The 13,541-nt window shown below is 43.1% G+C and overlaps 1 protein-coding gene across 4 annotated transcripts in view; it reads left to right on the top strand.

The window, feature by feature from the left end:
- The window catches only part of BTBD19 (BTB domain containing 19), a 69,772-nt gene that overhangs the window by 43,779 nt on the left and 12,452 nt on the right, over positions 1 to 13,541 (top strand). For 3 of the 4 annotated variants that reach the window (XR_013987442.1, XR_013987443.1, XR_013987444.1), the window contains exons 5-8: positions 7,282 to 7,350; positions 7,826 to 7,957; positions 9,457 to 9,582; positions 10,181 to 10,469. Coding sequence is in view for 1 of the 4 variants with exons in the window: in XM_081009547.1 (XP_080865673.1) it covers positions 7,282 to 7,350; positions 7,826 to 7,957; positions 9,457 to 9,582; positions 10,181 to 10,315 (462 nt within the window). In the remaining 3 variants the exon portion in view is untranslated. Of the gene's footprint in view, positions 1 to 7,281; positions 7,351 to 7,825; positions 7,958 to 9,456; positions 9,583 to 10,180; positions 12,333 to 13,541 lie in introns of those variants that run through there. The other variant, XM_081009547.1, reaches the window with a different exon arrangement.

Genomic DNA, 13,541 nt, shown 5'->3' with positions numbered 1-13,541 from the left:
TTCTTGTTTTCACAGATGTGCCATCTGACAGAGTGCAGACATCCAAGGTTTAGTGGGTAAAAATATAAAATAATGTTAACTCTCATGACAAAGTACTCTTTGCAGTTATCTTCCCAGACCTGCTTATTGAGCATTCATCTCAGTTTGCTTGTACAAAGAGTGGAGATAATTCAATGTTAGCTGCTTCTGATTTGTTTGCAGGGAGGTTATACATAAGTGAGTCAAGTGATTGTTATCTTGCACTTTCTGCTGCATTGCCCTATCACTTTCCATACCACAAGAAGTCTGGGTGATTGTTTTTTATTTAAAAAAGTGGTTTGCTAACTGCTTAACCTTAATTTGTCAGTAAGTGACTGAATCTCACTCAAAAATAGTGACAGTTTGGAAGCAGCTTGTTTTGCTCTAGTAGAGGATGTTAAAGTCTCCTTCTCCACAAATGTTGATGCCTTGGACAAGACGTGCACTTTCAGTCTTTGGACAGAAATGTGTTTTAAAGTTGAAGTTTGTTGAGTCATTAAGTATCTGATAAGATTTGGAAATATAAAATTTCCATTCATTCAGACAAAAATCAGGAAAAGGAAAAAATCAGGAGGGGGAAATGCATCCTGGGCAGCGGGTAGAGGAATGACTCTTTTGCTTCTTAACAATTGAGGTGTTGGTGTGACTGGGATGCCTACCTCCAGCTTCTTCATTGATAGTTTTTAAGGAAGCATTCTAGCATCTCTCACTTCTTTCTTCCGCAAGAGTTCTTCAAGTGGACATACACAGAGAGACTGATTCTCCTAAACACAGAAAACTGCTTGCTTTCTGAAAGCAGGCTGGTTGACTTCTGATTTGTCACAGGATTTGCTCTGTTCTCCCTCATGCCTTTAGCTCAGGGGTGCCTGCCACCTTTGACCCTCCAGATGTTGTTGGACCACAACTCCCATCACCCCCTGACCATTAGCCATGCTGGCTGTGGCTGATGGGAACTGGAGTCCAGTGATATATGGAGGGCCACAGACTCCTCATCAGTGATATCACAGGAGGTCCCATAACTCTTGTTCACACCATTCTTCCCATACAAGCCGTCAAATACAGGCAGCTATATAAGGCTATGGTGAGAAACAAACCATATCCAACTGGAGTGGAGGCAGACAGATAATCTCCCCACCTCATGTCTCTCTCTCGGCTGAATTACATCTGTGGTATTCACAGAATGCATTTCATTGACCTGACACCCAAAGCTTAATGAGCCCTAGGCAAAACCCTTAGACATATAATGGCTACAGAATGAGGAAAGAGACAGTTAATTTCACCAGAGACAGCTGGACAATACATTTGCACCCCATTGTGTCAGCTTTCAAGATACAGCTCATCCAGTTGGTCTCCATCCTGTTCTATATATATAACTGGCTTCTTCCAGTTGAGTTTCATTTCAGTTTTCTGTTTAGAAGAACCAGGCATTTCTACCAATATAGGAATCCCTAAGGCTGGAATGGATCATGCTGCCAAACTGGGTAGAGGCTACAAACCTGGGCTAGTTGTTTTCTAAGAAGGGCATGGCCTATGCCAGGCATGGCCAAACTTGGCTCTCCAGCTGTTTTGGAACCACAACTCCCACCAACCCTAGCTAATAGGACCAGTGGTCAGGGAAGATGGGAATTGTAGTCCCAAAACAGTTGGAGGGCCAAGTTTGGCCATGCCTGCCTATGCCCCTTTGTGGGGAAAGCTTTCCATATCTGTGAAGTGTTGCTTCTGGGAGTTCCCATGTGATACAGGGATCAGTTCCTGTAGGAGACATGACATTTGGTGGTGTCATATGTAGTGGGCTAGCCATACCCATGTGTCAGAATTCCCCCTTTTTAGAAGGCTGGGTTGACTGGAACTCATAGTTTCTACTGCATTCTCCCTTTTACTCTGTCTGATAATAGTGGAAAAACAATGTTGCTACTCTGGTCACATGTGGTTTGATGGCTGTTTACAGTGGTCAGCTGGTGCCGTTAATTGGGATCGTTAGTTTCCAGCTGCAGGCTTGGCCATGTGGTAGGGCTGGTGTATCCTGAAAGCAACCAGCAAGATAATGTGGTTTGCCACAAACACATTGTTTTCACACAATAGAAATTGTTTGTTTCTTGCTTAACTGCACAACTTACTCCTCCTAGTTCCCACCTGTAATTTGTGCTCACTGAGCCTGGGATGTGTCTGACACAATATTCGCTAGTTCTGTCCCCATGGGAATCAGCAGACATCATCACTTTCTATGGGGACTGATCATTTTCTTTGTAGCATTGAATCCACAGATGCTTCTATCGCTCTGCAGGAGATTATGTTGATATCATTTGGATTTTCAGATAGTGATACAAAGGGCACATTCCACAGATGCATTTCTGGTTTTACTGAGGTTATACCTGCAAGTTCTGTCTTTAGAGATGGCCATGCTTGACCTTTCAATAATATGAATGTTCCTGTAGAAAGTAAAAAAAAAAACCACAACACACACACAAAAGTGACCCAGTTGCAGACAACGTTAATTCAGAACTTGGCCTATGTTTTAAACCATGTATACAGTGTCACACTTCTATATTGATAACATCACATAATATGTTTAACTAGACATTAGGCAGAAGGTAGGTGGAATTAGGGAGAGGAGAAACCCTGAGTGACTGCAGGCCCATGTCTCTCCCAACTTAGAATGACTAGTGAGCATTACACACACCCCCACTTTACATTCATCAATTGAAAAGGTGGAACAAATCCACTATTTTGTCATTCTTTACCCATCCTGATTGTGAGTTCAATTGAGTATTTAAAGGTTATTAGATGATAACTAATCTCATCTCACAGTTTCAGGGTGGCTACTTTATGTTAGCAGAAGCAATCAGAATAAGCCTGACCCACCACGCTTGCTTGCCTCATTCAGTGCAAGTAGATACTCCTTGCTTTGTTTACTTGGGGTATGTTCTCTTCGAAGGGATGTAAGAATTGCCCTGCTGGATTCAATCAAAGGTCCATCTGGTGCTGCATCTATTTCCATTAGTAGCCAGACAAATGCCATATGGGATGCTTATCTTCAAGCAGTGTACAATGAAGGTAGATGTATGTGGACTATAGAAAGTAAATAATATGGCTGCTATCATTATGTTTATCACTGATGTCCTGTTAATACCTTTCAGACCACGTAGAAAGCTTTTCTGAAGGCTATCAAGCACATTTTCTCCACCATACCAGATATGCTGGTAGATTTTTCCTGGGGTGTATCCAGGGAGTTGTGGCAGCCTTTCTGTCATTGTGGTGGCATGTTTGGTGTTACACTGGTGAAGTGAGCTATCCACCACATCCTATTACCCCTCAATCAGCTTATTTTCAATTTCCTCAGTACCATCACATATCTTTAATGTCATTTGCAGTGCAGTCCTTCACATGCTTCATTATAAGTAAGTCCCATTGTGGAATAAACTAGGTGAAATGCCATTCGCACACTTAGCATGACTGGCTTTTTAAAGGGAAACTACAGGCCCAGGGACCCCAATCTGCATTGAGACCCTGGCTTGGAGGGCAGGGGACTTTAGCTTTTAGGAGAGGGGCTGGTCTTGATTGAGATCACAGTACGAGGCAAGAGCTTAAGGTCCTCTATTCCCCATTCCTGGGTCTTGCACTCCTGCAATTTACTTTTAGAAAGGCATTGATGCAATTACAAATTACATGAATAGCCACTTCTAGTTTGGCCCCAAGTTCAGTGGGGCTTACTCCCAAGTAGTGGACATAGGATTGCAACCTAAAATGTTATGTTTAAAAATATTTTTCAAGCAAAGCTTTGCATTTTTTTATAGAAGACGTGTAAATATTTTAAGAGATGACAATTCAGTTAGCATAAGCTTCTCTTTCATTGTTTACATTTTTAAAAGAGAATGAAGGCATTGAAAACCATTAATATACTAATTTTAGCCTGCCTCCAAGAGGTGCTGATTAGATCTATATATATTTCGAAGTATAGACTTCTGGGTTAAAAAAATGTTATAGCTTTGAAACTGCCCAGTCATTTTGTTACGTTCCAAATTAATTTTATGATACAATGCAGTTTTAGAAATGAGAAAGATTCCATGGAAAAATGTAGTAGTGGAAAAATTTCTACTCTACATCCGCAGTATTAACCCACTGAACACCAAATCACAAACATATTTGGTCATTTTGAACTCTGTTACTTAAAGTACGTTATAAGGCAGCTTGTGGTTGGGTGCAAAATCAGGTTTTGTGTTTGTAACGAGTAATTCAGACTGGTACAATGAAGGTAGGAATCCTGTGAAGGTAGGAATCCTATGACATCCCCATCATTATATAGAACGGGCATATGAAACAGCTCTCGGCCCCATCTCTTTGATTTCCAGAGGAACCTTGCTGTTCTAGAACACACAGGCTTGCATTTGGTCCTGGGAAAGGATCTACTGATTGCAGAGACTTTCCCAAGTTTACCCATAACATACCCTCCAACAATTCTCTGATGAAAATAGGGACGTCCCATTCCATAATGATAATTTTACTATTTATAACCTCACACATCCTACTGCGTTGCCCCAGCCACTCTAGGCAGCTTCCAACATGTATAAAAATAATAAAAAAACATTAAACATTAAAAAAACTGGACTTCCGGGTTAGCGCCATCGGCGAATGGCGGAGTTCCTCCGACTGGAGGAACTGGCTCCGTGGAAACTGGGTCTTCCCACCGCGGCGAAGGTGGGGACCCGCTAGAAATCCCAGGCGGAGGAAGCCTGGGAACGTGGGGTTCGGCAGGGCACCAGGAGCGCCCCCCCTACTCACGGGGAACCCCTTTTTGGAGTTCCGGAGTGAAGTGGGGTGAGCGGCGCAGTGCTGCGAACTGACTGCTACTTTCACGGAGTGAAGCCGCACAGCCATTGCCGGAGAGCACTGACTTTTTCCTGTGGACAGTTGGATTTAAAACAAGTACCCATGAGTAGAAACAGAAAATTGGATCAAGAAATATCTTAATTTGGCACCGAAGCGGGAAGGTTCAAAACAGGAAGTCCGCCTTCCGCTTTTTGTATATAGACTGAAGCAAAAACCTTGTAAGCTAAAGCTTGGAAAGTCGTTAAAAAAGCCTAAATTTCCTTCATTTATAACTACTGAAACCCCCTTGGAAGCAGGAGAAAAGGGGGGGGGGGACTTTGAGTAACGCCTGCAGGAGAGGGAGTGAAGAAAGATAAGTTTCCACCATCCCTAACCTGGGAACGGGGTGTCAGAGACAGAAATTGTTGGAGAGGTTCATTGACTGTGAATGGAATACTTTGACAGATAGCTAAAGAAGAGAAATAAACTGATTCCAATATTGCATTTTGCATTCTAAAGAAACAAAATATCTGAAAAATGAAAGTAATTTTCCTTTGTTGGACTTGCCTTAAAAAGAAGGATACAAATAGAAATTGTCTCCTCTAGAGGGAGCTTGCTAAATTGTTGCTGCAGTCTACTTGAGGACTCCACAGCTGTGAGATTAAGATCGTGGGATTAGTCCTTTTAACCTTGACTAAATATGAGCTGGGAGGAAGTTTTGGTGCTTGCTTTATGCAAGACAAGTGCTTTGTTGGAACAGATGCATGAGAAGATGGATTTGATGAATGAGAAAATGGATTTGATGACTGTTGTGGCCAATAACTGTGGACAAATAGGGAATAGTGATACAGAAACCATCCAGGGACCAACTCAGGAACCTGTATTGATTGGGCAAGTACAGAAGATAATGGAGGAGGCTGCAGTTGCACCTCAAATAATACAAATGGAGAGACCCAAGGCCCTGCAGGAGCATAAGCCTCTGTTTTTGAAGATTGAAGTTGGAGTGGGCCAGGGGGAGTCTGGAGCTGAGGAGGCTCTTAACTTTGGAGAGACCTCAAAATATGCTCGTAAATATTTTTTGGATTATATTGATGACTGTGGGGAGTGGGACTGTGGGGAATGGGCTGGTTTGATGAAGGGAGACGGAGATAATTTTGGGTTGGAACCCCCCAGAGACCTACTCCTCAATGAGAAAGGAAAGAAATTAAGAAAGAGACCAACAAAAGACAAGGAAAAGTGCAAGTATAAACAAGAAGAAGAAGATCTGCAGAAGGGACATGGAAGAGACTTAAGGGCCTCGGACATAAGATTACCAGGTTGATGGACTAGATGGAATGGACAGTAAGGACTGACACAACCCGAGACCAGGAAGAAGAGACGTTGGATGAAGATTGGAAGAAAATTGATATAGAAAATTTATATTTAGGGAATTAGTCTAAAACTAATGAATATTAGGGAAAATGTTGGAATGAAACTATATGACTCTAGTAGAAATGATATCAGGAGTTATGTATAACTGAGTATTAAGTTTCAAGCTCTAAGGTATTTTACGGTAAGATAAGGTTAAATAAATTAAGGTAATTTGAATAACAGAATATGGGGAAAGATGGAAAGGATCTGTTGAGTTAATTAATAGGTTAAAGTGTCAAAATAAATTATTTAATAAAAATGGAGAAAGATGGAAAGAATTTGCTGAAATAACTAACTAAACTAGAATACAAAAAGGGAGGTGTGAGGAGGTCAATGAAACAAGCAAATGGAAGTTAAAGATATGTAATATGGGACTTGTGTCTTTTTTCTCTCTCTTTTTTTATCTTTCTTGTTGTATTGTTGTATTGGTTTTTATGTTTTGCGTTTTTTCTTCTTTTTATGTATTGTAGTGTTGTTTTTTATTTTTTATTTTCTGAAATTTTGAAATTATTAATAAATATTATTTTTTTTAAAAAAAAAAACACATTAAAAAAGCTTCCCTATACAGGATTGCCTTCAGGCAGCTTGGAGCTCGAATAACTCCATACCCTCCAACATTTCTCCAACGAAAATAGGGACGTCCTAAGGAAAAGCGGGACATTCCATGATCAAATCAGAAATTGGGATGGCTTCTCTAAATCAGGGACATCCCTGGAAAATAGGGACACTTGGAGGGTCTGCCATAAGTATCTCCATTGTGGGAGAGGGGAGGACTTTTGATGGTGTTTCTTCCAGGTTCAAATACTTAGAATGAAATGAAAAGCAAACTGCAGCCAGCTCTGTCACTCCCAACCCACGATCCTTTTCTGCTTCTCCTCTACCTAAAGCCCCAACATTCTTTCATGGATGGGCATCTGGTTGGTCTGTGTGAGAACAGATTAGATGGACCTTTGGCCTTATCCAGCAGAACTCTTCTTACGTTCTCTCAGCTTTGTCTCTTTAAACACAGCCTTTTCTCAATTTTTCTTCTCACTCTCTTAATGGCAGGCAGCTGTAGCATATGGGCAGATGGATTTGCAGATACATTGCCTGGCTTTCATCGAGAGTTGTACTCAGGTAAGCACAGGACAAGTGCAGAGGTTTCCCCATGAAATATGGAGGTCCTATTCTAATCAGACCTCTTCCCTATAGGACCATGTTTGTTGTTTGTGCATTTGATATATTTATATCCCACCTTGCTTCCGTTACAGTGACATATATAGGGTGTCCAGAGTTGCTGTGTCATGTGCTTTCAGACCATACTGGCTCAGTATCATGATTTAGTTATGCAGGGAACAGGGTGCCACCGGCAGACATGACCTGTCCTCCAGATTACATCATCTCTCAGTACCTCGGTGCAATTGGGAAGGGTGGTGGTCTTTGTGCTTCATCATGGTAGGAAGAGGACTCTAATGCAGTTTATCTCACCTATTTCAACCCTAAACTCTCTATGGACATACCATGGGTACCTTACTCCTTAGCTGTGGCCGCCATTTTTTAGTGACAGAGGAGTTCTCTCCACTCCACAGATGAGCTGCATATTTTCCCCCAGGACGTGGTGCTAACACGTGGCTTCTTGGAATTGTCGGAACTGGCAATGCAAACTATCTTGCGCAGTGACTGTTTGGCCATCGATGAGGTGAAGCTGATTCGTGCTGTTCGGGAATGGGCTCATGTTGGATCCGTAAGTGCTCATTACGTGGTGAGGAAAGGGAGAAAAGGGAACAAAGGGAGCAGGGATTGAGGATCCCACTCACGGGGTTCTCTTGGAAGATGTATAGAGCTGAAAAAGCCATGATGGGGAGGACTGATTGTGGATGCTCCCTGGTGATAGCAGGTTGCTGTGGAAGTGGGGAGGGCATAATTTTGCCCCACTTAAGTTGGAGAGGCAGCAACAGAAGAGAGAGTGCTGATGCTCCATATAAATACAGGCTTGCACAGTTGGTGGGTGGGGCTGGTTGTCTCTGCTGTATTTCTGTATTTCAGTCAGCTAGTAGTTATTATTGTCTCCATATGTTAGTTGTTTTAGTTTATACTGATGTTTAAGAGGATCTACGGTAATTGTTCTGTGTCGTATTTTTTGGTGATATTTTTATAATGTTGGGAACCACTCAGACAGTTCTTGGAGGAATGAAACAGTATATAAATTGCCTAAATAATAAAAATAACTGCAACCCATTGGCCAAAGGCAGCAACTTACACCTTTCTTGAGTATATAAAACGTTTTCCACAGAATTATGTGGTTGGAAAATAAATGTCCAACCAACAAACCACTTCACATTAATAGCAGATGTTAATCTACAGTTATTTGCAGGTTTTCCATAGCATTGGTGTTAGGGCTCCAACTCTCTCACACCCACCCACACTGAGTCCACCTCCCTCATTTGATTACCACCAGGCCTGGCTCCAAGATAGAAGATCTTGGTTTTCAGACCAGCCAATCAGGCACCACAACTGCAGTATTCTAAACCTAATGAGCCAGTCCAGTGCTCTCCTTCAGTAAATTTGCTTAGAGCCAACCACCTACCAACCAACAGAATCTAGGCCACAGTGTGTTCCAAGCAGATAAGAAAGGGTTGTAGGATAGAGCAACTGCTTTGCATGCAGATGGTCCCAAATTCAGTCCCTGAGAACTTGAGGCAAGGTTGGAAGATACTCCTGTCTGAAATACTAGAAAGCCCTTGCAAGTCCATATGGTAGACACCACTGATCTAGACACTACTGACTCAGCATAAGGTAGCTTCCAATGTTCCTATGATGCACTTGCCCCAGTGAAATGACAGCCATCAGATTTCCCTATGTTCTTATCAAAAGCTGCCTACAAAGCAAGTAGCTCCAGCTTAACTAAGAAAGAGAGATGAGACACATCCAGGAGAACATGGAAATGTTCCCACTGGTGCCCCCATCACATGAGTTTTCCCTATTTCTACCCAGCTGCAAGAGCACGGAGCAGGGTCCACTAGATCTCAGGAATTCTGAGGTGCCTTTCTCTGATACTCCACATCTCCCATTGTTTGGCGACCCACTCCCTGGAACTGAAAATTATTTCCTTCCCTTTCCCCAGAGTTTCTGCTGCATCACAGCAGTTCAGAACTAGGACAGCTTGTGACATGATTGCTTATCCAGGTCTGTCAGCAGCCCCTCTCCCCTGGCCTGTGCTGATCCTGAACTCCCTTCTTGCAGGCTGTTCTAGACAGGACTGTGCACGATGTGGCAGCAACAGTGGTGCCAGGGCTGCGTCTGGATCTGCTGTCACCAAGTGAGCTGACCACGCTGGAGGAGGAGAACAAGAAGGACCAAATGATTCCAGTGAGAGAGGCTACCCACCTCAGTAATAGCTTTTTGTACCAGCTTGCATGGATCACATGTCTCTCCCTGTCTTTAGAGCGCTTGCTCCTTCTTTTCATATTTAATTAGCTAAAATTAGTGGCAGAGAAGAAGCGCCTTTCCTGTGGTTTGAAGAAGTACATAAGACTTTTAGGGGAGTAGGGAACCTTGAGGGAGGTGGGACCTAAAATAGCTCTGTGACGAGTGAGAATGCTCAGTGGCCGGACCACAGAATACTGACTAACTCACTGGGGAAGTTGTGGAAGGGATGATGATACAGGAACAGAATGAAATATCCTGAAAGAAAGCATCACTGGGTCAGTGGAACCCTGGACAAGAGCACATGTAGAGTTCTGAGACCAAGAGAGTTTGTTGGTTTACTAGGTGATGGCCTCAGGGCCCCTGAGAGAAGAGAAGTGGCCATCTCTACTTCTTCCATCTGCTTCCCACTGTATCCTCCTCAATTCTCCTGCTTAGACACCATTCTGCTGCATTACCCACCTGGGTATGGTTCCCGCTGATCTTCACTCCTGTCCAGCACTGGCCTGAATATAATGGATTTGTTTCTACCCTTGCCTAGGTGGAAAGCCTGGCTCAGGCCTGGAAGATGCATGCACTACGGAAGGGGTGTGGAATGCGATCCTCCTTGTGCCAGCGCCGGCGTGGAACACTATCGCGGGAACATCAACGCCCCCTTGACCCACAGCACAAGTGACATGGTGACACCTGAATAAGAAGGGGGTAATACCTCCATGCCCAGCCCATCCAACTTTGGTCATGTTGGCACTGGGAACTTGCAGCTGCTGCTTTGAATGCCTTGGGGGCATCCTGCCTGGAGCCTGAGCCTTACAGTCAATTGGCAGAGAGAGGTAGGGGAGAGTTCCAGTGTGTGAGGGGGGAAAGGCCTGGTTTCCATCAGAGGTAGACAGGTTCCATCCTAGGGTTATACAGTGGTACCTCGGGGTACAGATGCTTCAGGTTACCGACTCCGCTAACCCAGAAATAGTACCTCGGGTTAAGAACTTTGCTTCAGGATGAGAACAGAAATCACATGGCGGCAGCGCAGTGGCAGCGGGAGGCCCCATTAGCTAAAGTGGTACCTCAGGTTAAGAACAGTTTCAGGTTAAGAACGGACCTCCAGAACGAATTGTTCTTAACCAGAGGTACCACTGTATCTAATATCTGGTTTTTGATTCTTTTGTTTCTTCCAATCCCAACCTGCTCTTAGGGTAGTGATGAGTGTGTCAGACTGAGACTGAGCAGGAAGAGAGAGAGAGACCCAGGTTCAAATCTCCACTTACCCTTGAAGTCACACTCTCTTAGCCTGATCTTTCTCACACGGCACCAGGCATGCTTCCTTGGGGAAAGGAAGAGCCACCACTGAAAAGGCCCCGTTCTCATGTTGCCATCCCCTGCACTTCCCCCAAAGGTGGCACATAGAGAAGGGCCTCAGATAATGAACACAGTGTCCAGATAGGTTCATGTGGGCAGAGGCAGTCCTTGAAGTGCTGGGGGTCCTGAGCAGCATAAGGCTTTATAGATCAAAACCAGCACTTTGAATTGAGCCCCCAAACTAGCTGGTAGCCAGGGCAGTTGTGCCAAGATTGTTGTTATATGCTCAGACTATCTTGCCCCAGCTAGCAATCTGGCCACCTTATTCTTCACCATGGCTCACCTACCACAAGGGGCAAAGGGTAGGAGGGACGTGTTTACTTGGACTGGTCATGGAAAGGTGCTCCTACATTGAAGTGAATGTTTTCATTGTAGACAATAGGGTGTGTCATAGGAAATCCTGAGCACTATCATATAATCAGCTACCATAAACAGTGCTTTCTTAATACTTTGATGCACTTTCTGTTAAGCAATCAGCTTATCACTTGAAAACTGCCACTCCAACCGACCTTCTAAATTGCACCCGTTACTAAAAGTTATAATTGTATCTACTCAGAGTAGTGCTTATACATGCTTGTCAGTCTGTGTCAAAGCACGGGAGCTAAGGTCTCCTTGACACTTATCTCACTTATCTCAGAAACATTGCTTAGTATAATATACTCATCTATATGAGTCACTTTTCCGCTAGGAGATTGCAAAAGTAACAAGGGCCAGGTTCAAAAGCTGGTCAAGTTGTGGGAGATGGTTCTGTAATGACCCAAGCCCTCATAGAAACTGGCTGTTCTGTGGGCAGGATCATCCCTTTGCACTTACACAAATAATGTTGTCTTTTCTTTTAAATGGAAATAGAACCTCATCTTAAAATAATAAGAACAGCAAGTATTACAAATAAAACTCATTCCCCTTTAACATAATCCGAACAACTTCTTATGCTCTTTAGCATTTTCCAAAAAGTCCCTAGTTTAAGTAATATGAAGGAAACAAACAAACAAACCAAAGAACACATTTGGATACTGTACTGATAGCAGCAAGGTTGTTCATCATCCAAACTTGGATGTATTTGCATGGTTTAACAATGGACTTAGTTAAAGATAAAGGAACCCTGGACTGTTAAGTCCAGTCAAAGGCGACTATGGGGTGCATTACGATGATAATGATCATGATAAATTACTAATTCCCCAGTCTTCAGCCTAAGGTCCCAGAGCAGGTTACAACAATAAAACAACAGAAATAAGGTGGGTCCTAAAAATATACACCTAAATGTCAAAAACCAGGGTGAATAGGTGTGTATAGAGACGGGTTATAGCTGAAAAAAATTACTACTACTACTAATACTAATACTAATACTAATAATAATAATAATAATACAAAAGAACTGCCTTCAGAAGTTGTGTAGTTTTTTATCTCCTTGACACCTGATGGGAGGGCATTCCACAGGGAGGTGCCACTGCCAAGAAGGCCCTTGCCTGGTTCCCTGTAACGTCACTTCTCGCAGTGAGGGAACTGCCAGAAGAACCTCAGTGTCTGAGCTGAATGATGGGGGTGGAGACACTCCTTCAGGTATACTGGGCTGAGGCCATTTAGGGCTTTAAAGGTCAGCACCAACACATTGAATTGTGCTCGGAAGCGTACTGGGAGCCAGTGAAGATCCTTTAGGACCAGTGTTATATGGTCCCAGCAGCCACGCCCTGTCATCAGTCCAGCTGCTGCATTCTGGATTAGTTGCAGTTTCCGAGTCACCTTCAAAGGTAGCCCCACACAGAGCGCACTGCAGTAATCCAAGCGGGAGATAACCAGAGCATGTACCGCTCTGGCGAGACAGTATGTTTAAAGTGTTGAACAGCAAGGAAACACCAGGTGTGTTTTTTATACTACATGGTAGCAATTTATTTCGTACACCAATGAAACAGGACTTAAAGAACAACATTGCAACTACAGATGCCATAACTGTCTCTGTCTCCTTTAGTCTGAAACAACTTTTATTTTTTTGGATGATGACGGGACTGTCGCTCAGATGTTGTACTTGATATATCATATTTTGCTGTAATAAATTACAGAAAGCTTTTATAAATGCTATGTACCTCCACTGGTGGAACAAGCTGAATGGGAGGGAGGAATAGGCTCAATTTCATTGTCATTATTTTATATATCTCCTCAAAATCTTTTTAGAAAACAACACATTCAGAGTAAATAAAATATCAGTTGGACAGAAGCAGCTGAAGTTTGCTATATCCAATATACAACTTACTCTCTATGCAACACAAATCAAAGGTTAGCTCCCTGAGCCTTGGGGAATTCCCTCACCTCCAATAGCCTCTTTCATGCAGCATATTCAGCCAATAGATGCTCCCAGAACTTCATTCTAAATTCCAGGGACTTTCCCCCCCCCCCATAGTCCCAACATTCTAGGAGTGGAACACATGGAAATGAACCCATCAGTCTGTATCCCCAGTGACTGACTTATGCAGAAGTAGTAACAGCTTCATTTTTAAAGACCAAGAAGCAAAGGATCTAACTATAAGGGCCAGTTTCCCCCCCTAACAACACTG

This window comes from Podarcis pityusensis, assembly GCF_964106645.2.
Source record: "Podarcis pityusensis genome assembly, chromosome: 6".
In the NCBI taxonomy this organism is placed as follows: domain Eukaryota; kingdom Metazoa; phylum Chordata; class Lepidosauria; order Squamata; family Lacertidae; genus Podarcis; species Podarcis pityusensis.
This window is presented reverse-complemented; position numbering and strand designations above follow the sequence as displayed.